Raw genomic sequence first — 27,973 nt, forward strand, 5'->3', positions numbered from 1 at the left:
GGAATTTTTCTTCCTGGGGGAGGGCTCCAATTAATTCACACAAACAGGAAATTCATGTTGTGTATTCGTATTATAAGATGTAACTTATAATAAGTGACTGTTAAACTTGGTTGGGACCATGTTGAAAATGTGTGGTATCAGGAAATGTGTTTAATCCAGGTTTGTCTTAATGAGAATTGATGGTACATAAATTCACTGATCAGTGTACTTACTAAATATATTAATACTGCAGTATTAATATTGCATTTATGTTCTGTACAATGAAAAACTAGTGAACAACTAGAAATAATACAAATAAGCTTAAAAAAAGTAAATATAGAATAACTGATAAGAATCAACCGCATATAGTGATCAAAACCACTAGGACCAAATCATTCCTATACTAATAACCAATGTAAAATACTCTGCTTGTAAGAATCAAGCAATCTGCTTATAAGAATCATTTCGGGGCAAACTTACTAATACGATACTGTATCAAGTGCAATGACATGTACAACCAATAAAGCTGTTTTTGAATTTGAATTTGATCACATTTTGCGTGATTAGGCACGTACACAGCGTGTGCAGTATAATCCCTGATCTGCAGAGACTCTCAGTAGAAAAAAAGTAACAGTTTATGTGAATCGACATGGCAGGAAAAAGAAAGACGCGCGACTGCATTGTACAGGTATTTTTTGTGTTCTCTGTTAGTGAAAATGTTAATAAAGTAAATAGACACTCATTCAATACATACTGAGTACAACACTGTTATTGTGCGATATGCATGTAGAGGAATGGGGATTGCGTAGCGGCGCGGTGAAGGGGGGGGGGGGGGGGAGGGGCTGCAGAGATTTGCATTTTCACTTAGTGAAAAACTGAGATTTGCATCGCAACTGAAAAAAGCAAGCCACAGATGCTTAAATGCTGTGGTAGTCCTGACAGTAAAATACTGTACTGTAATATAATTTTAATTCAAAGGTCATTACATGTGATACCACACGGCAGTTAAACTAGGCACCCTCACGAGATGATCGCTTCTCAAGTATACTGTAGTAAAATAGGATTCTGCAGCCTTGAGTAAACATAATCGTGATCATATAACAAGTTGCTTACACATAAAGACTTGTTTTGATGTATTGTCCTCAGTGATTGAGCACCATTGACATTTGTATACTGTATTTAAACTGCTGATGCGCAGAGGCAAGCTTTTGCTAATTTTAATCATAGCAGTCTGCTTTTAAGAATCAACCGCTTACAAGAATCAAATAACCCAGGATGGATGTGATTCTTATAAATGGAGTGCACTGTACTGCAATAAGAATACAAAGAAATTGTAAATGTGCATTGTGTTAGACACATAGCCTAACAGAATACACAAACACAACATGCTAACCATTCTGAATAATTTCTTCCCCATATCCTTTTGTAGATTTTTGTCAAAACTGCAGCTGAAAATGTAAAAACGTGTATGCTATTCTATATTGCATGTATGCAGGCCTATTTATTATTTACTACTGGTACCTGATACAAAGATCCAAGAAACTCGGGTGATGTATGAGAAGAATTGGAAAACTTGACAAAGTTTGCAAAAAAAAAAAAAAAAAAGTAATTAAGATTGCACTTCCTACCAGGAGCCACCACAGTGTGCTCTGAGCAAAGAATTTGCTTGATTGACAGGGTGACCCATAGGCACGATATGGCAATTTGAATAGAGCATGGATTGTTAAAGTATAATATCACAGATTTGAGACATTTGAATTTGAAATGCATTAGAATCTATTGTTTTAAAGTAACTCCACACAGCATGTTTGGCTACAATGCTGCTACGTCACGGAAAAGGGCAAATAATACTACTACTACTACTACTACTACTACTACTACTACTAATAATAATAATAATAATAATAATAAATAATCTGTGATAATGACAGTGACATGCTGATTACAGATGATGGTATGTTATTAATAATCTGTACTAAATCCAAATCCTATCTGTACTGTACATAACATAGGACTGATATGGCTAGCTAGATGGCCACATATGTTGGTTGCTGCACAATGTACTGTATGTACCCGGCAACTCATTGTGTTGGGATTAGGCGAAAACCATCTCAGCCAATCACAAAGTTGAACAGAACCCTCAAATTCCTAAGAACAGAGTTTTGGTTCTTGAAGCGGAGAGTGTTCTAGTTATAACCTACCAAGATATGAACACCAGTAAGCCACTTTACTCTGAGCTGAAATTGAATTTTAATGTTTTCCATTTAAATGTATAAAGTTCAGTACCATGTCCAACTTCTCCATTACATTTTTCACATCCTGTCACCTTGCCTAGGGTTTTTTTTTTTTTTTTTTAAACTAAGAGAATGTATTTTTCATCGGATTATGCACCAGTTACATGCATCACCCTTGGAAATGTTTTGCTAGCTTTTCAGTTAAAGAAGAACACAGCACCATGTGGACCTTTCATTTCTAAAATTTTCTTGAGGGGCAAAATACTAGAGTCATGGTATTTGCAATTCCTAAAAATCTACTTTATAAACAAACAGCAGCATCCAACCTAATGTCTGTATTTATTTATTTTTTTAAAAAGATATAAAAACGACAAACTCCAAATCCCTGCTGATTTTTAGAACCAGGCATGTGTAGATGCTTGTTGCAATATACAATAAAAACGTGTTTTTACTTCTTAAAGCGGTTGTGGATAAAAAGAAAAATCACAAAAATCTTACCCACCGTGCCCTTTCATTCACTATAGAGGTCTATCTGATACTTGTTTCAAGGAATCTCAGTTTGCTTGCCATATGTATAATTACACTGCAACTTGAGTGTAATTACTGCATAATTAGACACGGAATGTAAAATGTAAAATTACCAATTCACTTTGGTAACAAATTCTAAGAAACAGCACTCATCCCCAAACTTAGCGTGTCAGGATAAAAAAAAAAGAAAGAAAAAAGCTTCGACCGAGTCAAAGCGAAAATGTAATACAAACCACAACATAATACATTTTTAAAAGATAACCTTTGCGAGTGTATTAGAGGTTCTTATATCTCAGTATTGGGTTTGCTGCACAGCAGGATACATCCTCAGCTCAACCATCTAAAGAACAGCGCTGTTAAGGTCAAAATGACATTTGTTTTGTTTCATTTCTTTTTTTTTTTTACTCAGTGCACCTCATTGAAAAAAAAAAAACACACACCTATTTCTTTATGTCTAATAGATGCACATTAAGTGGCATATAAACTCCCCACAGTTCTGCTGCTTTGGAGTTGAGGCCTGAACACAGCTGGAAGGATCAATCATGTCTACTCTATCAAAGGTGAATATTACAGGAGAAAGCTTCCAAACCTGCGGAGTCCTGCTGAGCAATACATAATTAAAATTACTGTCATAAAAAAAACACACACAAACTAAACAAGCTATTACAAAAAAGTATTATACTCATGTACTTTGGAAAGTTGATGATATGCCAATGTACTTTTCTTTAGGGAATCTTACAGTGAAATTATGACAATAGTTAAAAGAGAGCTCGCTGAAGTTTTTTTTTGGGTGCTCAAGGTACAAGGTGTCAATAAAAAAAGTAGAAAAATACCAAGCACCCAATGCATTTTGCTAAAAGATTCAAACGAAGAGCTGAATACAAAAAAAAAAAATGAGTTACGGCCACAGGCCTTCTCAGGGCGTCATAGACCAATACATTCTGATACAAACCATATCTAGAGCTTTACATTCTGTGATAGGATAGCGTCAGTAATGAGACTCTGAATTAGGAAGCTACAGTGGAAGCGCTGTTGCACACGCTTATTTACAGAACAAGAACAAACAAACAAGGCACAGGGTCCACAAAAAATGATTTAAACCCTTTAGGCTGGGCAGTGGTATTCACTAAAGGCCTCCATGGGGGAGGGGGGCGCTTCATAGGGACACGCTGCTCCCTGGTGGTCAGACTCTACACAGGCGTAGCAGATGGGGGCCCCTTCTTCCTCCAACCGCCATTGCTGGTCGTGCCAGTCCTCCATGTTTATTTTCCCAAACTGCAGTCCCACTCTGAGTCACTTCTGACACCAGTGTGAAAGGATCACGGCAGTAATGAGAGTCAGGAAACTGCAGTGACAGCGCTGTTGCGCAAGTTTATTTACAGAACAAGAACAAAAACAAACAAGGTACAGGGGCCAAAAATAAAGGGTTTAAACAAAAACACACTAGTTGCCCTTTAGGCTGGGCAGGGCCTTCACTAAAGGTTCCCGTTTTTCTCCCAAATCCTCCTGTTCAGGCTGGGCATTAGCCTTCACTGAACTCTCTTCCCCAAACAAAGGATCTTGCTCCCATTATAAACCATAGTGGTTGGGACTTGATTGATGATCAATTATTTGATCAAGACCCAGCCACATTGGACTTAAACACAAATACACCAACACACTACTTACACGTGCAGGGCTTCCACCCTGTCACAACACAATCAACACGTATTATTGAATTATTAATAATGCTAATTGATATATAAGTGTGACAGGATGGCTACAAAGACAAAAATACTGCAGGGCAATAAGACGCGCAGTGCACCGTTTATTTATAAAACACACACAAATAAATAAAATATTTGAACAAAAAAACACTGCTCACCGAGCAAAAAAAAAACAAAAAAAAAAAACAAAAAAAAACAAAAACAAATCACGAACACAAAACCCAGATCAGGCTGAGCAAATTGCTTTCACTGATCCTGTATATATATAAATTTTATTTTTAAACTCCTCTCTCGCTCCCGTTCCTCCTCTCGAACACCCACCTAGAGCATGGAGAACTATACAGGTGACCATCTCCAGCAATTAAACAATTAACTTGGGAGATGGTCACCTTCTGCACAAGGTTTTTAATGGGAAGCCCCATCCACACTGCTAAACAATACAAAATAATAACAAAACCCGGCTCCGCCGTCATATTTATAAATAAATAAACCATAACAATAACGACAATAAAAATAATAACTACAACAAAACAAATACAAAATAATAAATTGCACAGGGGCGGAGGGTTACCCCATTCTATAAATAAATAAATAAATAAATAAATACATGTACAGGGCTCCTCGCCCTGTTACAATAAGTAACCTCACAAAAATCACCACGTTAAGTAGAGTAATTGCAGCCATTTTAACATATTGCTATAAATAAAATTATTACAATAAGAAAGGATCAACATTTTATTTTTACCCATTTGATTTGCCTTCTCTTCTACTCTCTCCTCTGCTAAACCCTCCTATTTCCAATCTACTATCCAATCCTCCACTAACAACCCCCGGAAACTATCCTCTACTTTCTCCTCCTTTTCTTTTCATTGTTAACATCCTGACAACTTTATACACTTAAAACTTTAAAAGTTTGTTTCGAAGCTCTTTTCAAAATGTCCGCTCTAGTGCACTGGGGTTTAGAGCTATCCTCTAAATCACTGCAGGAAGAGCGATAAAAAAAAAAAAAAAAACACAAAAACAAGTGCTCTGGCTTTTCTGTTCCGTACCACATACTGGATAGTTATTGCTGTGTTACCTGCTTGACAATGTCGACAATAAACCTTGCACTATCAGTGCACTAGAGCAGACATTTTGAAATGAGCCTTGAAACAGACTTTAAAGTTATAAGTGTAAAAAGTTGTCAGGATGTTAACAATGAAAAGAAAACGTACAGGTACATTATTTAAACAGTTGTAGCAACAAGTGGGGACGCGTAACGCCATATTGTTCCGAAGCCCGGAGCTGATTCTACAATGAGGAAGATCAGGACAGCAAAGCTTTGGTAAGTAAAAGAATTCCAGCAAAGTGAGAATTGTATTGAACTATCTCTCTTTAAAAAAATAAAAAAATAAGAAAAACAACAGAAACAGGAAATAAAAACAAGATGAAAATCTAATTAGCAGCATGGCATATAATAATCAAAACGGCTATGAAAAGTAATTTCTACATGTCAGAGTAACTTGTATCCATCATTCTTTTTATTAATATTGTTTTATTCAAACCAGTTGGCAACCACTCAGATTAAATATAGTAGACCTGCTCAAGACTTGCTAGCAACTTAAGTAATGATTTTTTTTTTTTTTTTTTTTTATGTTTATTGGTCTACTGTGGGACATACTGCAACAAAGTTTCCACATGATTTCATCCGACCGTACTAAGTGATCTGGTGTGCTGAACCAACTTTATCCAGAAGCTGGTTGCCTTGTCTGTTTACTGGGATGCTCCACATACCAGCCAACTGACAATTATATAGCTTTATAGCCAGCAAGAAATTCAACATGACAAAACTAAAAATTATAAAATATATTTGTTTTCAAATTCAATTTTACGCAATATAAAACTGCAGCATTAGCCATGGAAGCATCTAAATGTTACCGGAGTTGGTTATTGCATTTTCTGCTTGTAGACCGTTAATGATATCTGGATTGACCAGAAGTGGATGATGCTATTATCCAGGATTTAATGACCTGAAATACATCTGTGACCTATTTACTATTTACATACAAAACTTGCTGATATGCTCAATAACTTATTAGTTATAGGGCTGCATCTGACTGCACAATATCGGTGTAATGCACAAACAAGTTTCAGAAATAATGTAATAAAGGTTACTTTACTGTTATGCAACACACATCTCTTGACTTTAGTGGATTTTCAGAAATCCCGCAAATATTTATTCAATTTGCATGCCTTCCTTCAGCTACTGCTATCAGAGAGTTTATTAATCATCTACTATGGTTTTACTTGTGGTTGGTGGCTAGTATTCATTTAAAATGATGTTGCCTCTATATAAAGACTTCAATTTGTTAAAATCAATTACCTTGTACAATGTGTTTGTTTTTGTCATCTGTAATTAATTTAACACTGCTAAGGATAGCAGAGCGATTAAATATCTTAAGCTTTCAATGGCTATGTTTTACCTATCTCTGAGGATGGGAGAATGTCCTGGCTGCCTCACTGGAAAAGAAAATTACCCACTGCATTCAAACTCCTTGTATAAAAAACAAAACAAAAAAATAAACACACATTTTGCAATTTCAAAAAAATAAACTCTCTTCAGGCCGACACCGACAAGGAGCAACAGTGACATCTAGTGCCTACATACTATATGTGTAATATTTCCAGTACTTAAAAAAAAAAAAAAAAAAATTGGAGCATATGGTGAGTTCAAGCAGCTTTTAAAAGTACTGAAGATGCGATGCAAAAGTCCTGTAAAGTGTGACGTGTTCAACAATTAAATAAGTTCAACAATTTAACTAATTCTCAGAGATGTGACTCTCTTCTTAGTTTGACTAGCCTGTTAGAGTGACTTTCTATTCTACTACATAAATTGCACTCTAACGAGAGGTGAGATTGTATCTGGGAGCTGTGTTAAAGAATAACTGCTATAGCAGCCACGAGAAAAGGATACCTTGTATTGAAATACTGCAGTCACTGGTCTCACTTGTTTTATTTTTATAATGAAGGTAATTAAGGACTAGTTGCAAGTGCCTTTAGTAAATGTCAACATTTTGCTGCATTCTAAGAAATCACATCGTTATACACGTAATACACACACGCTGGGCTTTTCATGTCAATAATTATAAATTACTCACAACTGAACTGTAGGACTGCAAAAGAATACTTCAACAAAGAATTTAGAAGTACAAAAAATAAACCATTGGACAGCCTTGTACTCCACACTGAGTACAAGAAATAAAATGGTTTTGAAGGAACTCACAGGATAAGCTGCTGAGAACAGTGCCTCATGTTTGCAGACACTGAGCTGGAAATGTTAGCTGCAAAGCACTGATAGTGCTGCCTCTGGAATTGAAGCTGATAAGGTGGGGATCTGGCCATTGTCCAGGCACAGCAGGGAAGGTATCCTTTTCCCTTAGGAAACTCAGCAGTTGCCTTCTGGGAGGACAACCATCTGACTGTACAGCTGGGATAGCCCTGTTTACCTAAAATGACCAGCTGTTGACAATGATGGGAGAGAGCATAATCTAATTTAAAAGGTAAACTAAAGATCTGTTGATACACAGGATAAACATATTGTTACAGCTTAGTACTGTTGTTATCTGCCTTTGCAAAGGAGTGAAATTCCTCTCACCAGTTACAGCTAAAGAAGTTCCATCTCAGCCAGCAATTTTTGCCATCTACATCAGTGACTAACCAACGTATTGAATCTTCAATCAACTGACTGAAAACCTCACTCGTTTTCTGTCAGCCTAGATAGCAACCCCTAAACTGACAAAAACTGCTTTTTTGAGCGTGATTAACTAGTGTCAATAATATATATATATATATATATATCAGTCACTGATGCAGCAAGTCACATTAAGAACAGGAAGAAAGCAAAAATGCCTGGTAGGGCACAGGCTCCAATGTTTACTTTTTTAAAGCGTACCCTATAAATCCTGGAATAATTTTTAACAGGATACAAGTGTCAAGTTGCAGCTTTATAAAAGCGGTTTCACTTGCCTCTCAAAGTGACTCTGTTAACCACAAATAGGCAGAATGGGTGCTACTGTGAGCTCACACTCCTGCATGCATGTGGAATACATTTCCTCTGGATTATCCTCTTTACTGCCACATGTCATGGGTTTTCCCCCTTTCATGCTAGAAATGTGTGTTTTTTTTTTTTTTAAATAAATTTAGTCGCTGCCAATTATTTTAATTATTTTCTCCCAATTTAGAATGTCCAATTATTTTTTAAGCTCAGCTCACCGATACCACCCCTGCACTGACTCTGGAGGGCGAAGACGAACACACACTGTCCTCCGAAGCATGTGCCGTCAGCCGACCGCTTTTTTTCACACTGCGGACTCACCGTGCAGCCACCCAAGAGCTACAGCGTCGGAGGACAACGCAGCTCTCGGGCAGCTTACAGTCAAGCCCACAGGCGCCCGGCCAGACTACAGGGGTCGCTGGTGCGCGGTGAGCCGAGGACACCCTGGCCGACCTAACCCTCCCTCCCCCCGGGGGAAGCTCGGCGAATTGTGTACCACCCCCTGGGAGCTCCCATACATGGTCGGCTGTGGAATAGCCTGGACTCGAACTCGCGACGTCCAGACTATAGAGCGCATCCTGCACTCCACGTGGAGCGCCTTTACTGGATGCACCACTCGGGAGCCCACCAGAAATGTGTGTTTTTAAAAGTTAAAATGGTGCATTCTTAGCCACTTCTCGTTAATAATAGAAATGGAGCAGAATTGCATAAAACATTTTTTAAATATCTATTGTAACTGTTTATTATACAGGATCTTACCTAACAGTTTCTTTTGCATTTCTGTACTTCCATAAAAGTATTACAGTTGTTTCCTGCACAAGCAACTGTTGACTATGCTAAGGTCTCTCAGTTAATTGCACAACTTCACAGAAATGATCCTGTGGGCCACCGCAGTGAACAGCCAAACATCTGGTTTAACTGAATTCAATGGAGCAAGTCCATAAAAAGAACAATGATATTAGAACCTATAAAATGTATGTTTGTCCTGTCATAGCTGCTGTCGTGATCTTAAAATAAAAACACTGACTGAAGTGTTCAGTGTAAGGCAAGGTGCTATCACATAGGTCATGATACTAGCGGAATAATTGTGTGAAACTAGTGGAATAATTGTGTGCAATGTGGGAAACTATACTCAGTACTCAGTGGTTAAGATACTGTTTCATTGTATTCATTCATAGATAATGATGCTAATACGTTGGTCTAGATAGGAACTTTTAACACAGACAAGCTCACCAGCAATTATGCCACGGCGTCTGTCGAGTTAACTGCTCTGTTTTTAATATCTTTAACAATGACAGTGCTGTACAGATTACAGTGCCACGTATGAGACTCAATTCAACTTAAAATGTAACAATAAAACTGTTCAGTATTATCTTCTAGTGGGTTGGGAAAACTTTCTGAGTGTGTTATTAGTTCCTAGACCGACGTATTAGCATCATTATCTATAAATGAATACAATGAAACTTTCAACTTACACTATATCAATATCCTTAGCCGACTGGTTATAGTTTAACACGTTTCATGTTTAAACAGTCCGCTAGTATCATGACCAATGTGATAGCACCTTGCCTTACACTAAACTCTTCAGTCAGTGTTTTTTATTTTAGGATCATGACAGCAGCTATGACAGGACAAACATACATTTTATAGGTTCTAATATCATTGTTTTTTAATGGACTTGCTCCATTGAATTCAGTTAAACCAGATGCTTGGCTCAGTTCTGTTTTTAAACCATTTCCGGTTTCGTTTCTTGTTTGTTCCACATCTGTATGTGTTTTTTTCTGGTTTGTATGTGTTTTTTCTTTCTAATGTTTCGCACTTCAGGGCCACCATAGTGCCTACCAGTGTTGGGGTCAATTTCTGTTTTTCAGTTCAAATTAACTTCCCATTCCTTTTAAAAACAAATTCCGGATTCCAATTCCCTTTTAATCAATTCCAACACGTCACTGATCAGAATTGCAATTAGTAGTATTCTATTAAAAATAGATTTTCACAGTGCCAACAAATGACTTAAATTTAAGTCACCATAAGTCAGTTGAACAAATCACAACAATTATGTCTCTAAAATATAAATTCCAATTAATCTGAAGATTTGGGGATTGATTTTACAAAAGGAATTGGAAGTGGAATTGAAAAACAGGAAGTGACCCTAACCCTGGTGCATACCATATGAGCCCTGACATGCTACAGTGCTACTTTGGTTACAAAACTGAAATACCCAAGCGTTAACCAGGAAACCCCTGCTCTTTTAAATTTCCTAATAAAGTACATTACGGTTAGAAACACAATCTTTCTATGCACTCCAGGAATTGAACTACATTCATACTATTCCCCAAAATGCAAGTTAATATCATGAGAAGACTTGGTTAATAAAGTAAACTACTGCAGGCCATGCAACCATGTGACCTACAACTTCATTTATTGAACTTGAACTCTAGATATAGCTTGCTATAATAATGCTATACAGAGTTTGACCTTTATATGTCTCTACTAAGGGAGCTCAGGAATAACTATATAATTATGTATAAAGCCACTACTGTATATTTATCTCTTTTCTGTAGTGCAAGATAAACTCACATGGCCTAAAGCTAAACCATTGAGCTACTTAGTCATCAACTTCTAGTCATCCATGTTTAACACTGACCAATATCTATCAATATATGGCTATTTTCCATTTGCTAGAAACTTGTGTTGACTTATTACAAAGAACATTTTGCATTTGACAAAGACCTAAATGGTCTTTGTCAAAAGTATTCTTTCGCTGAATACAGTATACATCTTTCACATGATAACTATGTATTTACTTTTAAACATTGTGACAGCTGTAGAGGCTGTGACATTAAAAATGTGGTTAAAATGAACAAACATGGGCAGTCCTCACTATATAATTTAAAACTGACATTCATTCACTATACCTCTCATTAGGAATACAAATTACAGGCAGAGCAAATATCAAACATTTCACTGTGAGTGTAGGCAGTGGTAGGACAAAAAAAAAAAAAAAGAAATGCTTGACACGACATTGTTAATGGTCCTTAGTTTTGTTGTTTTTTTAGTAATATGTTTAAGTTAGTAAATCAACAAGCAATGTACAATCAATGTCAAATGACAAAGCAGCAAGGAGAGTAGCCACACATGTAAAAGTTTCACTGTATTTTGCAGTTTTAGCATGCTTTTCCCATGGTTAAACTAAACATTTACCATAGTTTACCATGTTTATTATTATGCTTTACCATACCTTGCAGTGCTTTACAATGCTTTCACTATGTTACACTTTGCTATGTTTTTACTATGGTAAACTTTTATAAGGGCAGTGCAATGACCATGACTTATTTTTCTCCTGTCGTGAACAAAGCAAAATGTCATGTGATACAGGTCAGAGATCTGACTGGATATCACCCAAACTGGTCACTTGAAAATAGGTGGTGTGCATTTGCTGTAGGCAATTGTGCAATAGAAAAACAACAGCACAGGTCTTTCTGCTAATATGATGTAAACACTAACTTGCTTACTATCAAAGAAGAAGCAGGGTCAAATCACAGAGCCACTCCTTGACAATAAAGTTGGTCGGCGTCGGTTTGGTTGCATTTTTATGAATGTGGTTGATTTGGGTTTGAGAAAATCATGTTGAATCATAATAATTTTCTGTCCAATCCCTGCTTACCAGGCAAATCCTGGTTAGACCCGGGGTATTTTCTTTGCTAATAATCCGCTAATCCTCTCTGGCACATGGCGGTCACAGCAAATATTCCAAAAATAAGCCTGGACAAACAGGAAATGCTAAACTGTGTGTTGGAAATGGATGCAGCCCACATCATTTGGGGAAATAAATAAAACAAAAAAGTATGTACCTTATTCACTTACACAGATCAAATACAAAATGCTGGAGTATCTTACCTTGCAGACTGTATCTGTGTCCCAAGGCAAAATCGTCTGCAGGTCTATGAGCTCACAGGATACTCCAAGCTTTTCTTGGGCCATATTTGCCACCTCTCTCATAACATGAACCTGTTAAAATAAAAAATAAAAAAATAAATAAATAAATAAATAAATAAATAAATAAAATAATGTATTAAAATAATGTATTATCCAGAAGAGCTGTGGTATATCACTCACTGCAAACTGAAAAATCATATCATAATCAAACATTCTGTCAAGATGTGCCAGGTTCCCTAACGTCACTATAATAAATAGCCCTTTTAAAAAAAAAAAAAAACCTGCTGATGCACAGCAAGCCTATGGTGACATTGCGGTTCACTACATTAAGCTGCAGTTTCAGACACGCATGCTTCTTCCATCTACAGCAAATTCATCAAAAGCAGCTATTTGCCTGATACAAGCCCACAACACAGGATATTTTAAAGAAAACAAGGACATTCGCTGCTGTGAATTATACAGACCTGTCAGGTCACCTTTTTCTGGGTTTAAAACAAAAAAAAATCCCAAAAGGGCAATAGACAGTAAAATTGGATTCAACTACCAGCTTTCAGTACAGCCTTGAGTACTAAAACTGCAATTAGAATAACAGCTAAGAGACAAAAACAGTACTCTAAAGTCTAATTTCTAACAATTAAAAAGGCATAAATATTAAGCTGGTGTCACCTAATACACAGAAATGTAAATAACTGTGTGAGACAAGTTGAAATAGATCTTGACTGATATTCTCTCTCCTGACACTAGGAGGTGCTGAAGCTTAGCGAGGGCTTTTCCTTATCAGGATCTGCAGAACTGTGACGTTTAACGGCCGCCATCTTGGTATGGGAAAATGGTGAGAGTGCGCCATGTTTTGCCCTCTTCTCAGCCTACATTAAGAACACCTGGCCAGAGGGCTATAGGTGTTGGGCTGATTACAGGGAGAAGCTTTGAGGACTAAAGGGAACACATTGTTTTATAGCCTTCAGTTACAGTAGATCAAAGGGGGGGAACTTGCTGCCGACAGAGTGCTGTTTATGTTTGTTTACTTGACTGCTGTGTTTTGTATTGCAGATACTTTGTTAACACAGACCGCTAAGGAACTGTTAGTCTGTGTTATGAGCAGAGGAACATGGAGTGAAATGGATATCTGTGCACTTGACTTCTGAAAGGCTTTTGTAAAGCATGCTTCTAGAACGGCACCTAAACGTTTTGCTTGCAGTCCCCCTTTTATTTGTAAATATTGTAAATAAACATGCACTGTTTGTTTAACTTCTAAACCACATTTTTGAGTTTCATTCCCGCACTACCAGCACAGCGATACAAAATATTTCTACAGAGGAAATGAATTACTCAAAGCCAAAATTATAAACGCAAATTAATGCTCGTCAGTTTTTTCACTTGTTAAATAAGAAATCTGTTTTGTATCAACAAGAACTTAAACCCTCCTGCTAGAACTTTCTGTAGCTGTTTCAGCCGTTAATGATTTCATGCTTTAAATCAGGGCTCCAGACTGTAACTAAAATGGTTGCAAATGCAAAAGACACTTTTTTTTGCCAACTGTCTTTTTGACTTTATGCACCATTGGTGTGAGTAACCCCAAAAATGCTCACCCTTTACAAACGTGTGTCAATATTTATGCGCTATGATGACAGTCAGTAAATAAAAATTAAATACATTTTAAAAAGCTGGTATATCATGTTTTAAACTGAAGTGCAATAGTAATAATCTGATCAAACACAAATGTCTGGAAGTCTAGAGGTGTTGTATTAACACCAGCAGAAAGTGAAATATGGTAACCCCAGTTTCATGCAGCAGGGGGGATGGTGACTAAATGTGTGAGAGCACTGTTGTGTAAAAATGCACCTTAAAACAGTTGCTTTGCTTTCAAGAAATCTTGAACAAGAACGAAAAACAAGACACAAATAAAAATGCAGTAAGGGTTACATAAGAAAGTTTACAAACAACAGGAGGCCATTCAGCCCATCTTGCTTGTTTGGTTGTTATTAGCTTATTGATCCCAGAGTCTCATCAAGCAGCTTCTTGAAGGATCCCAGGGTGTCAGCTTCAACAACATTACTGGGGAGTTGGTTCCAGACCCTCACAATTCTCTGTGTAAAAAAGCCTCCTATTTTCTGATCTGAATGCTCCTTTATCTAATCTCCATTTGTTTCTTTTTTCAGGTCAAAAAAGTCCCCTGGGTCGACATTGTCTATACCTTTTAGGATTTTGAATGCTTGAATCAGATCCCTGCGTAGTCTTCTTTGTTCAAGGATGAATAGATTCAATTCTTTTAGCCTGTCTGCATACGACATGCCTTTTAAACCCGGGATAATTCTGGTTGCTCTTCTTTGCACTCTTTCTAGAGCAGCAATATCCTTTTTGTAACGAGGTGACCAGAACTGAACACAATATTCTAGGTGAGGTCTTACTAATGCATTGTAAAGTTTTAACATTACTTCCCTTTATTTAAATTCAACACTTTTCACAATATATCCGAGCATTTTGTTGGCCTTTTTTATAGCTTTCCCACATTGTCTAGATGAAGACAATTCTGAGTCAACATAAACTCCTAGGTCTTTTTCATAGTTCCCTTCTTCAATTTCAGTATCTCCCATTTGATATTTATAATGCACATTTTTATTGTGTTGCACACGTGTCAAACAAAATGCCCCAAAAACTTTACTGTAAATAAAGAAAATAATTATAACGAAAGGCTGAAATGCAGCAAAAAGGTAAAGAATTAAACTATATAAATAAATATATGAAATAAAAACCCACGTAAAGAGGATACCATACCAAGTTGAAAACAGTTTTCTTTATGAACTCCAATAAACTAATTAAGTCAGATTGTTGGGTGCGTAAAATTAAGTTTTGAGTTAACACAAACAGTTTTTTCGTCTACCGCTTCTACTTTAGCAGCCACATATATCCCAGATATAATAGATTTGTTTATTGTTTACCATCAGGAGTTTGACAATTATTTCATTGCGCATCAGCTTCCCTAGTTAGATGAGGCATGGCAATTTATGATGTTACTTAAATTGAAAAACAGTTAATGTATCGTGAGTTTTGTACTGGTCACCTGTTGCAGGGAAAAGGGAGTTTATTTCTCAAACTGAGCATTTGAAGATCGGTGAAAGCAGAAAGCATAGAAATATTTGGGACACCAGTAACCGAGCAATGTGATACTGAAGTAACTCATGAGCACAAAAAAAACGATTAAAAATGAAATTTAATGCAGCTTACTTGATGCAGTAGAAAACCGCCATTCACTGTTAATGAAGAAATATATAACAATGTGCTTGCAAAATATATGAACAATAAACATGCTGTTTTCATTGCAGTCATCAGCTGCATTAGAGTCCTGCCGGGTCTGATTTTTACGACCCGCTACTACAGGACCCGACCCGAACCCGCTGCAGCACTGTCTTCTTACCCGCGACCCGACACGCTTTAATAAGACCTGCAACCCAACCCAAACCCGCAAGTGTTTGTCCTTTACCTACTGCCTGCGTCGACTGACTCTCACGCTCTCACATTCACACACAGATATCTCTACCATTCTCTAAGGATTGAGTTTACACAAGGCTATACAGTATGATAGCTTTCTCTAGTGGTCTGCATATATTTTAACATTTTAACTATTGCTACTTACTTTACTATAAAATACCTGTCTCTTCCTTTCATGCCAGCAGTTGAAAGGGAGCTACACCTGTGCTTTTGCAGAGATAATGTACCTTTTTTCTGGCTGTCGTTCACAAAAACATAATGTCAGATTTTACAAGCAACAAATCCAGTCACATGTTCATTATTTTCATTCGCTATGATTCCAAAATAATTCCACACTTCTGATTTATCTCTTGAACTAATATCCACTACATGACATAAACCCTGCGCTATCTTTTGTTTCAACTCGTTCACAAACATTTTTAGTATCACCAATCAGACGTGATAAAAAGATCTTGTGACATATCATACAAGCGAGAACAACACTGCTTAGTCAGCTGACTCCTCCCTAATCGCCTCCTGCTTTAGTGCTGGAAATACCAATACATTTACATTCTAATACGTTATTCTCTCCGTAATTGTATAATTTTAAAGTCTGTTTCAAAGCTCATTTCAAAATGTCTGCTGGAGTACACTAGGGTTTGAGATCTGCCCTCTAAATCACTGCAGGAAGAGCAATACATTTAAAACAAAACAAATTAAAAAAACGTAACACGTGCTCTGGCTTTTCTGTTCCATACTACATCATGGATCATTAGTGCTGTGTTACCTGTTTGACAATGTGGGCAATAATCCTTATACTATCAGTCCACTGAAGCAGACATTTTGAAAAGACATTTGAAAGAGTTTAAAAGCTAGAAGTGTAAAAAGTCAGGATGTTAACAACGAAAAGAAGAATTACATTATTTAAACAGTTGTAGCAACATGTGGGGACATGTAATGCTATATTTTTCGGAACCCCACTACTTACTCTTTAAGCTAAGGTAAGATCACTACAGACTTGTTTTATTAAAGCAAGGAGCTTCAAATGACTGTATAAATAGCAAGAGACCCTTCATAGGAGCTCAAATTCATATCTTGCATATCGAGTTTTAAAAGTTCTTAACAGTTCCAAACAGTATTTCAAATACAAAACATATTAAAATGATTAAACCATTTCTTCCACCCAGGGAAGTTAATTAGCACATACATACACCCTGCATTCAAGATCAGATAGCTTAACTTCCCACACCAAACACTCTTTATAATGTTATTAAGATAAATGGTATATACATTTACAGGAATTTATCTTCCATTGACTACTGCCTCCAAGGGCCTGGGCTGAATTCAGGAAACCCAGACGGCAGACGCATTAGTAGAAAGCTGGACACACAGCTGGTTTACTGTTTTTATTGTGACTGAAGCAGTATTAAAAAATTGTCTCGCATATTTCAGGAGCACCAGAAGAAAAGTGAGCTGGATAAACACAAAAAAGCACAAACGTGGGGAAAAAACAACAACAAAAAAAAAAAAACGATAAGTTTTGAAAGTCTTTTTTGTGAATGTTACTGGGAGACTGGAGTAATTCACTAACTTACACTGACTCACCATTATTTCTGTCATTTTGCCTCTAGATGTACATAAACTAAATAAGAACTCCACTTAACTTAATTACTCTTTAGATTAGGTTAATAGTTTAAATAAATAACGAGTACAATTTATAAAGCAGTGCCAGTCACCATTTAAAACGTTCTGGGTTTATATCAATCAATGATATAATTGTTTGCTAATCTGTAGTAACTAGGGCTGTCAATTATCACACTTAACATCTGCGATTAACACATTCATTTCTTTGTCTTTATTATTTCTTGGTGTTTACTTTTTTTAAAACTTATTTTGGTATTAATACACTGGGCTTTTATCAGCATCTAGTTAGTTTATGTGCTGTGGCGATTGGAAACTGATAAGAAAAAATACAGTATAATTTGAAATGCATTAAGATGAGTAATAAACTGACTCCATTGTGATTTAGCAGTTGGTTCAAACAATTTAACAGCAAATGCTGGAATTTTTCTGTATAATTCTGTGTAAATAAATATAAAACTATAAATTGGGCAACAACATTAATCCAGAACTAGGACAACAGGTTTTTTATGTTGTGTTTTTTAGGATGATAAAGTGACATATGGGGCCAGCAGATCTTGAAGATAAGAAGGTCCAAGACCATGTAAGGCCTTAATAGGTAATAAGGTAATAAGTAGAACTTTATAATAATAATAATGATAATAATAATAATAATAATAATAATAATAACAACAACAATAATAATAATAGCAGCAGTAATAAAACAAACGAGATGGATGCTGTAATTGTATCAATGAAATATAAAAGTAATATCTATTTTTATATAGTGCCTTTCATAGTGGACCACCATCACAAAGCGCTTTACAGAGGTTGGCTGGGAACTGTGCATTATATGCAGAGTCACTTACAATGGACACTGATTTAATATCTCATCCGCAGGATGGAGCACAAACAGGTTAAGTGACTTGATCAGGGTCACACAATGAGTCGGTCAGTGTCAGAGGTGGGATTTGAACCGGTGACCTTCTGGTTACAAGCCCTGGACTTTAAGCACTGGACCACACTGCCTCCTATGCCTCCTATGTATTTTTTTTTAAATGGCGAGATTAAATCCAAAATTATTTTTTTAATCGCTTGACAGCCCTAGTAGTAACTGATTTCTTAATTATTGCTAGTAATTACACAGCCTAGGTTGGAGTCTAAACTGACATATTGTGGCCATCGGACTAAATAACAGATCTTCAAACCATCTGTGAATTTCTCAAGGCCCTATTCATTACACACTCACACAAGTTATAAATCATACCGCGGCTGTTTTCAACATTCCATTTCTATACAGATAGAAACAATATTTCAATATGTTACCTTCCAAAAAGAGAGGAAAGCATTTGTCCATCATAGCCTTTTTTCAAACTGCGTGTTTGTAATACACTGTAGCTTTTGGCACTACAGAAAGTGTTGTAGAGCTTGCATGGAAACAGCATGGAATACATTTTTCACAATCAAACGATAAAGTTTCTGTTTACAGATACACTTTGCAGTTTAAAGCTATGGAATATTTTAAAACAATTGGCATACCTGCTTCAGTGTCATTTAAAGGAAATCATTTTTTGCACCTGACAACAAAAGAATGAATAACATTTGCAACATTAATGCAATGTTAAATTGTCATTTAACTGGCAAGCAAAAGTTTGTTTCATCGGGGTGGTTGAGAATTGAAATATCAAAAGCTCTTCCTGAGCACAATGCTATATTACTGATGTAGTTTTTTAAATATAGCGTGCACACTGTATAACACTCATGACTGAATTTCCTTGGGGTGTATTATTTTTTATCATGTGCAGTACCCCATCAAAAACATAGTATGATAATGCAAAGTACACCTTGTATATAATGCAAAGCATATAACATGAACAGATGTTCCTAAAATTTGTAAAAGGGAAAATGTTAAATTCAACTAAATATGCCACATGCCTTAACCGGTGTTATCCCCTCACAGGGATGCTTAAAGACCTTGTGCAGGGATTTTACCTTCAACTCACTTTGGCTTTATTAAAAGGGCTCAACCATAGACTAGGAAGTGGGGCATTGGAGGCCTATTTGGCAGAAAACAGCGATGTAGCAAGCAATACTGCTGTATGGTTCTTCAGACTATTCAAAGCTCACAGCAATTCCTTTGCGGTCTTACAGGTTTTACACTGCTATGCAATGGGAATCTTATTCTTATCCCTGTCTTCTCTTAAATAAAGTATATTCAGCAGCTGAAATGCATTCTCTTTACATTAAATTAGGAAGAACTAACACTGCTTTACTTTATACAAATAAATATAATTATGGTTGCAATTTCCCACTCAATGTTTTGACTGCTGTGTCACTATGCAGAAACCTGATTAGTTTATTAGGATTATTATCATTTTAATTATTATTATTGTAGATGCACATGTTATTCATAGGAACTGTGTTCATACCAGTGTAACAGGACAATATGGGGTCAATATGTCGTGAACGTTCACCTACTCTCAATGGAGAGGGAACAAGACGACAGCTTGATATTTGTTAACACTTAATATGATAGTTTGATATTTGGTGACACTTAACGTCTGTTTAATGACTAACTTTTGAGACAAATGTATAATAATAAGTTGTTCCGTCTGTGGTTCTGGGGTGAGATTAAGGTAATTATGTGTGGAGCAAGGGCTTTACCTGGCAACTGGTAACCCTAAATAATCAAATGTAATGTCAATATAAATGTTCTCCGAGACCTTTCATACATCATAAATGAATGATTGAATATAAGCTGACCTACTACACAATCTATGGCAAGTGTAACAGGTATACACATTAATAAATAATTAAAATAACCTTGTTTAGGTAACACCTGGAATCCACATTAACAAAACAGGTCATCTTAACATGCCTTCCTGGAAAACTATATTTATAATATTCACAACAAAGCTAGTGGGGAACAAATACTCCACATTGATCTGCGCAAATGAGGACACAAAATAAATAAAATACATTTTATTGAGAAAATCATATCTGGCATGACCGCAGGAATCATTTGTGTGAAATGCAGAACCCTGCTGAGCCCCAAGCCCCCAGAAGGAAATCTGAAAGCTTCATATAGCTTAATATTATTGATTCTTCCTCCCTGGTGATATAAATGCCACATTACTTTGCACAGCATGCCCGAGTCTCTCTTCTCTGCTGCTCCACACCAATGAGGCCCCAAGGAAATGTATTTCTGAAGTAGAAGCATTAATAGGCCCCATGTGAAGTTCAAAGAAGCTGTACTGACCTGAGTGCCCCAGGCAACAAGTGTAACATCGCTTCCCTCTTGCAATACCTCAGCTTGAGACAGGGGGATGTAGTACGGTTCCACAGGGACTTGTTCAACTAAACATAGAAAAAAGAGAAATAAAAATGGTTTTGCTTGAAGTGTTACAGAACATTCTGCAAAGTTTACAGGAATCACATTGCATTACCTTTGCTGGTGTCACGTGTTGTCCGTTTCGCAGTTTTATATTTGTAAACATATTGGCATCACTTTTGAAATTTGTAGTCACACATCATGGATCATAAAACAACTGGGCAATACATTTCTCAACATTTTTGATCCTTAGAAGACAAAATCTCACTCTCCTGGAGAACGTTCCAGAGTAAAAGTTTTAAAAAAGTAATGCCATAGTTTATTTACCTATGATGTGTGAATAAAAAAATATCAAAACTAAAAAAATATATAAATAAATTAAAATGGGAATATGTTAGATAAAAATGATTGTGAATACGGAATAAAGCAAGCATAAAGTAAAATGTTTCTTGTAAACATGAGTTGACGGAAAGGTAAATCTGAATATGTTTAGCATATAAGAACATAAGAAAAGTTTTAAACACTGTATCAGTGCTTGTCCAGTTTGTAGTAGCTGATTGATCACAGAACTTTGTGAAGTCGGTTCCTAAAGGAGCTCAATGATATAAAAGCTTGGGTGGTAGATATAACCCTAGGAACTCCAGCCAGATTTTCATTAAGGATTTTTTGCCATCATGGGTTCAGGTCCTGTTTATAATTAAGAACATAAGAAAGTTTACAAAGAAGAGGAGGCCATTCGGCCCATCATGCTCGTTTGGTTGTTAGTAGCTTATTGATCCCAGAAGCTCATCAAGCAGCTTCTTGAAGGATCCCAGGGTGTCAGCTTCAACAACATTATTGGGGAGTTTCCTTCACTTTTCAAGAGCACATATTCATATTGAAAGTATTTTGATCTCTGGAATATGTTGAGCACTGCTATGTGCTCTGGGTTCTGTTGTAATGTCAAGCAACTGGAAGAAACCATATTGTTTTTTGAATGTTTTTCCTCATAAAAAAAAAAAAAAAAAAGTGTAGCCGTATACACCTGGCAGTGTCTATAGCCTCTCCATTGACACAGCAGTGTGACACTCCAGTTTGCGTCGTTGGTTTTACCAATCAAACCTTATTCTCCTCCTCAGTGAATGAAATACTGGCAACAAGGGATGTAGTGGAACCATGCTTACATTTTTGCATATATCTGAAACACTGCTTTTCCAATTGTGTTTAAACTTGGTACTAACATTTACCCTAAGTTATTGAGATTAATAGATGCAGGGTATATATTGGGATGTGTGTCTTTCTGAGGCCCACCATGACAAAGCCAATTAAGTCAGTAAAAGTTCATATTGAACCTTGGATTGATAATATTCCCCAAATCCCTTTAAAGAAAGGTCATATTCATGAAAAACAACAGTGTAACGAATAAGAGAGGTAAACACCATTAACAGGAGGGGCTCATAATGTTTTGGATTATTCATTAGTAGTTTTCTCTTAATTCAGCACTATAGTAAAATGATCTGTTGCTCATTCACAGCTCTACGTTTAGAAAACAAATTGCTGCACAGGATTGTAAATAATAATAAACAGACATTGGTCCACATTAATTTGTATCTGGCAGCTAATTGCACAAGGAATCTGGTTATTGTTTTAGGCTGTTTTTCCTAAAATTGCGTATTAAGAATTAAATATGTAGTTTTATATGCTTGTAACAGTATACATGCCCACTTATAAAAATGGCAAGGAAAGAGGACACCGACTTGTGTAGGTCTCGAAATGACATTTGTTTAAACAGAAAATGCCTTCTTAATCTGTATCTTGCCTACCAATTGCTTAATTTGTTATTTCTTGGAAATTCAGAGCTGTCTGCATGCTAATGTATTTAATAGGGACGGTAATAAGGAAGGAGCCCAATCGAGAGAGTCTCAATCTGCTGCAGATTTAAATACTTTGTGTAAATCCACTCTGCTGACAGGGACTATGGGATGGATGTTTCACTTTCACTTATTGAGTTCTGTTAAAAAGGAAAAAAAAACTAAACAGGTGTAAATATAGAAAGTATGGTTATAACATCATTGTGAGTGTCTGAAATAATACAACTATAAAATGGGTAAGGTGAAAAAAAACACACAGTATAAAATTATATTTTAAGCTACTTACCTTTTAAACAATAAAGAATGTAACTGAATTTAAAACTGTGGTCTAATATTAAAACCCAGTGCCAATTTTATGTTTGTAATCATTTATAATGAAAAATGCTAGAGCAAAACCTATTACTTTTAATAATCCTCAAACATGCTGTCCGTTGTACTGGGGTAACCCGTCATGTGGGGAATTCTTTAAATACAGGCGATGTACGTATTACAGAGGGCACAGATCATTTAGACCATGTTATGCATAAGGGTCTGAAAGAAATATAAACAAACTCAGTATTTATATTCTGTTGGTACAGAAAAACAAATAAGAAAATCCACTTTGCGACACTGAATCTGAGTTTCTGGAAGCTAAACAATGGAGAAAATGCAACCTTTATTGTCCGACACATTTCCTATTACCAGTGTCTTATGATACCACTAGGCAGCACGTAAATCTTGTTTACTTTTCCATTCCTAGTCAACAACTTGCAGTACCGACCCCACACAGTAGACACAGAGACAGCTTCTGCATCTGAAGTTATAAGTTGGTAAGAATTACCTCTCAGCGCTGCAACTGTGAAAACACATAGATGGCATACAGTTATTTCTGTATTAATTGGTTAAGAAAATAAATAAATATAATTATTTAGTTACAAAACTAATTTACCAAGATGTATGCATACCATACCACTCTAACAAGCAGTTTGAGCCATTCCGACATTTACTGTGAACACCGGTAAGGCACACCTGAGCATAATTAAGTAAAGCATGCACCTTTTTTACCGACTTCTTAAGGGTCACAGGAAAACACTGGGTAATGATTACATTTCGTACTTGAAAGGGAAGGTTAGGTTATTATCATAACCCTGGCTCCCCGAAATAGAAATGTAACCATTACCTAATAACGCTGAAACCTGAACATTACATACCAAATCTGCACGGCCGAGCATGTGACGCAGTCATGCCCGCCCCCGAGGGTACAAAAGGACTGTGCAGACAGATCTAGGCATCATTTTTCCTTCAAGCCTGCCGCAATCATGGACACAGCGACCTTGAAGGTTAATGGTTATATTTTTCTATTTCAGGGAACCAGGGTTATGATAATAACGTAAAGCTCCCTTTCAAGTACGAAATGTAACCATTACCTAATGGGTCAGTATACCCAAGCCGTCGTAAGGGCAAGATTGCTGAACGACCGGAATGCCACAAGGCTAAGCTGAGAGGCTGCCTTGTGCATTACCATTAGGAACCCCAGTAACAAGTAGTTAGGGCTAAAAAATTGCCTGTGTTATAAGGGCTGACTCAGAAGCCGCCCTAACACTCCACGATCCACAACATTTAGTCTGTAGAACCTAGTGAAGGTATGGGGAGTACTACACACAGCTACACTGCACATGTCCTTGAAAGATGCACCCTGGAATAAAGCCCACGAAGTTGCCATGTCCCTGGTGGAATGGGCAGTGAGCTTTTCTGGAAGGGGCAAGATGGCTCGCTCATAGGCAGTCCTGACTGTGTCTGCTATCCATTTGGACACCCTCTGCTTAGACAGGGCTTGACCATGGGACTTGGCCCCATAGCAGACAAAAAACTGTTTCTGTCACCATAATATGCTAGGGCCTGCACTGGACAGAAGTATGGAGCTGCTGCTCTCTGTCAGACTGGAAATTAGGTGGATGGAAAGCCTCCAATTCCCCAGACTGGTTGACATGAAACGCCGAGATTGCAGGGATTGGTACAGAGTGTAACATTTGTCCTGGCTTCTGCAAAATTTAAGCAGGCTTTATCAATTGAAAATGCCTGCATCTCACTCACCCACTTTGCAGAGGTGATTGCAAGCAAGAAAGCTGCTTTGAGTGATACAAATTTCATATCAGCTGAATGCAAGGGCTCAAATGGAGGCTTCAGAGTGCATCACGCACCACGTTAAGCTTCCACCAAGGAACAATATACTTCATAGGCGTCCGAAGCCGCAAGCTCATTAAAAAAATTGCCCCGCCAGTAAGTGAGCTCCTGGGGATACCGAGTCAATTTTGTCATGGCAAGCTGAAATAGCTGCCAGATAGACTTCATATAACTGCCATGGGACAGGTTGTGGGGTCGAACTCACGTGGCAGACACCATGTCTGAAAGATGCCCCACTTGTACCCGTACTGGGAATGTGGTAAGCTGCTCTGGCATTTTGCAGGGTATCAATAACCCTATTGGACAGACCCAGACGGCTCAAAAGCTGCCGTTCAGGGGACAGACCCACAGCTGCAGGCATGAGTCGGGATGCCATAAGGTCCACTGTGCCTGACTGAGCAGGTCGTGGCTCTTGGGCAGTCTCCACGGCTGGGCGCTCAGGTGCTGCATCAGGGTTAAAACCAGTCTCCTGGGCCAAAAAGGGGCTACTGGAGCACCTTGGCCCGGCCCTACCTGATTTTCTCCAGACAAGGCAGGCGCTGGGCTAGCGGTGGGAAGGCATATAACAGTTGTCTCGGCCACTGGTGTGCCAAGGCATCTACCACAAGCGTGTCCCCGTCTCCTATTATGGAGAACGAGAGGGGACAGTGGGTCGATTCCTGGGAGGTTATGAGATCTATCCCTGTTCTCCCCAACCTCTGAGAAATGAGGCACACCACCTTCCTTGCGAGGTCCGCCGCCTAGTTTGTTACCCCGTGAGGAGGTTCTCGTGTTGCCAGAGCAAAAGCTTGCGGGCCACGCTATACAGACTGGGCGATCGGAGGCCGACTTAGTGGTTGATGTAAGCCACCACTGTTGTGTTGGCTGTACGGACAAGCACGTCACCCTCACAGCCCCTGCAAAATATTCCGTAAGGCCAAGTAAACTGCAGCTCTAAAACATTGATGTGGAGACCCTGCCAAGAGGGATCTCACACACCTTGACCCCTTCCACTCCACATGGTGACAACCTCGATTCTGGTGACACTAACCAGCGATACACAGAGGTGTAGATGGGCGTATTTCTGTAAAAAAAAAAAAAAAAAAAAAAAGAAATTCCAAGAGAAAAATATTTCTCCACTGAAAACGGTAATATAACCCAATTACAGTTCAGAAAATAAACATCTCGTAACTCAAAAAGATAATTTTAATTTAACCTTTGGACTGGCTGGTACCACAATTCTCTTAGTTTCTAGCCCTGTACTGTATGCTGAATTCCCAATTCAGCATTACTCACAGCTCAGGGAGCAATATGAGCCATTCATGTGATAACCCTTCATGTTTTGTTTAACCTGTCATCTGTCATCAGAAGAGACTCTTCTTATTTCAGAATTGTGTGTGACAGCTGGCATTCAACAGAAACAATAAATATTCTTAAATGTAGCTAAACAAATATTCCAACTGATTCTCCCCCCGTGCATATTCATTCATTATTTATTTTCATTTTAAAACATGAATCTAGTAGCACTAAGTTTAAAAAGTCTCTGTTTGCAAGCCATGCTTTTAGACAATCTTGCCCTTCTTTTGTCAATTCGCCTTGAGGGTGAAATTCTCTTGTCAGTAACTTGCCTTCACCCATAACACACTGCTGGGGTGATATGACTGAGGAAGTAAAGCAGTAACAGAGATTTCTTTAACTCAGAGTAGTATCAGAGCTGGTTTCACAGACCTTGATTAGCACTAGTTTTGAACTGCTTTACCTAAAATAATTAGCTAATCCAAGATCAGTGAAACCAGCCATTCAAATGTAAATACAAGTTGTTTTGTACTTTACTTTAAATCATCATTTATTACTGTTCCTGCACTCCAGGATATTTAACAAAGTCATCAAAATATTTACCTTCCATAAAGTCGCTGAGCAAGGTGGACAGAGGCCAATGTAAAAATGACCACTGGGTGTGCACACCAGTAATTTCTTCCCCCACTGAAACAACGAGTTTGGTTGAGATGTCACATTAATAATATATAATAAACTCACTGTTTTGGAGGGGAAGAACTTACTGGTGCACACCCCTAGCGGAGAAGAAAACACCTTTCATCAGATGTGCTGTTCAGGTCACACTGAACACCTATAGGACATGCTACTCCGGGCTGTGCTGTAAAATGGCTATTCAAAAGATCTACATTAAAGGGACCTCACAAGCAGTTGCAGCATAAAGACCCTTATAACAGATGGTAATATTAAAAATGCCCCTGGCCAGAAAGCAACAGCTCAGGACATGTAACAACATATTTTGGATTGGGCTGGACAGATACTGGATATAAATCCGATTTAGAATTTCTTAGACCTGTTGGACAGAATGGATACAAGGAATAGATATCAGATCTCAGACTTAACAGTATTGGTGCAACTTTAATGACCTTGTAAAATGCTCACGAATAGAGGCCATGTCCCTGTAATAAGGACCCAAACGTGCTGAAACTATCAACTCCCATCTATGTGTCTTTTTGAAGTGAGATTACATTCTGCAGAATCAGGCTGCGCAAAAGTCACTTTCATCTGAAATTACTTTTCACCATCTGGTTCTCTCTAGAACCACTGGCAGACACCTCTCTCGGCACAGAAAGACTACTACCAGAACAATTAGGATTAACAAACACTGCTGCACCAGATTTAAGAAAATACAAAAATATATATATTAAATAAATAAATAAATAAAAATAAATAAATTCACTGCTTTCACAGAACCAAAAAGTCTAAAAAATGATTATTCCATTTTTGCACACAAAATTGCTTTTTTGAAATAAAGTGCTAGAAAATTAATACTGGAACGTTTAAAATCCCCCCCGCCCCAGTGTCAGTGGAACTACTGTTAGGAATTCAGTGTCTGCTGACCCGCTCTGCGTGAATAGACTGCTGTGTCCTAATACACTTCCTAGCTCATTCTAGACTTCCTTTTACTCAACAACGAAGCATATATTAGAACAAAATAACAGAACAACCCGTTTTATTTTTGTACCAAATGGTACACAGAATGCCTAACAGCCAACAAAAACAAAAATGTACGGTGCAGCATGAGCAAAACACATGTATCATTTCCAAGATACATATTTCTAATGGCATACAATTTGCTGTTTCATTTTCTG

General features: G+C 37.5%; 1 protein-coding gene across 2 annotated transcripts in view; it reads right to left on the reverse strand.

The window, feature by feature from the left end:
• The window catches only part of bckdhb (branched chain keto acid dehydrogenase E1 subunit beta), a 122,155-nt gene that overhangs the window by 70,943 nt on the left and 23,239 nt on the right, over positions 1-27,973 (reverse strand). For both annotated transcript variants that reach the window (XM_034018402.3, XM_034018401.3), the window contains exons 7-8: positions 20,764-20,861; positions 12,378-12,488 (exon numbers count right to left, since the gene is read on the reverse strand). In XM_034018402.3, coding sequence (XP_033874293.1) covers positions 12,378-12,488; positions 20,764-20,861 — 209 coding nt within the window. The remainder of the gene's footprint in view (positions 1-12,377; positions 12,489-20,763; positions 20,862-27,973) is intronic.

The sequence above is a fragment of the Acipenser ruthenus genome, chromosome 6 (assembly GCF_902713425.1).
Source record: "Acipenser ruthenus chromosome 6, fAciRut3.2 maternal haplotype, whole genome shotgun sequence".
In the NCBI taxonomy this organism is placed as follows: domain Eukaryota; kingdom Metazoa; phylum Chordata; class Actinopteri; order Acipenseriformes; family Acipenseridae; genus Acipenser; species Acipenser ruthenus.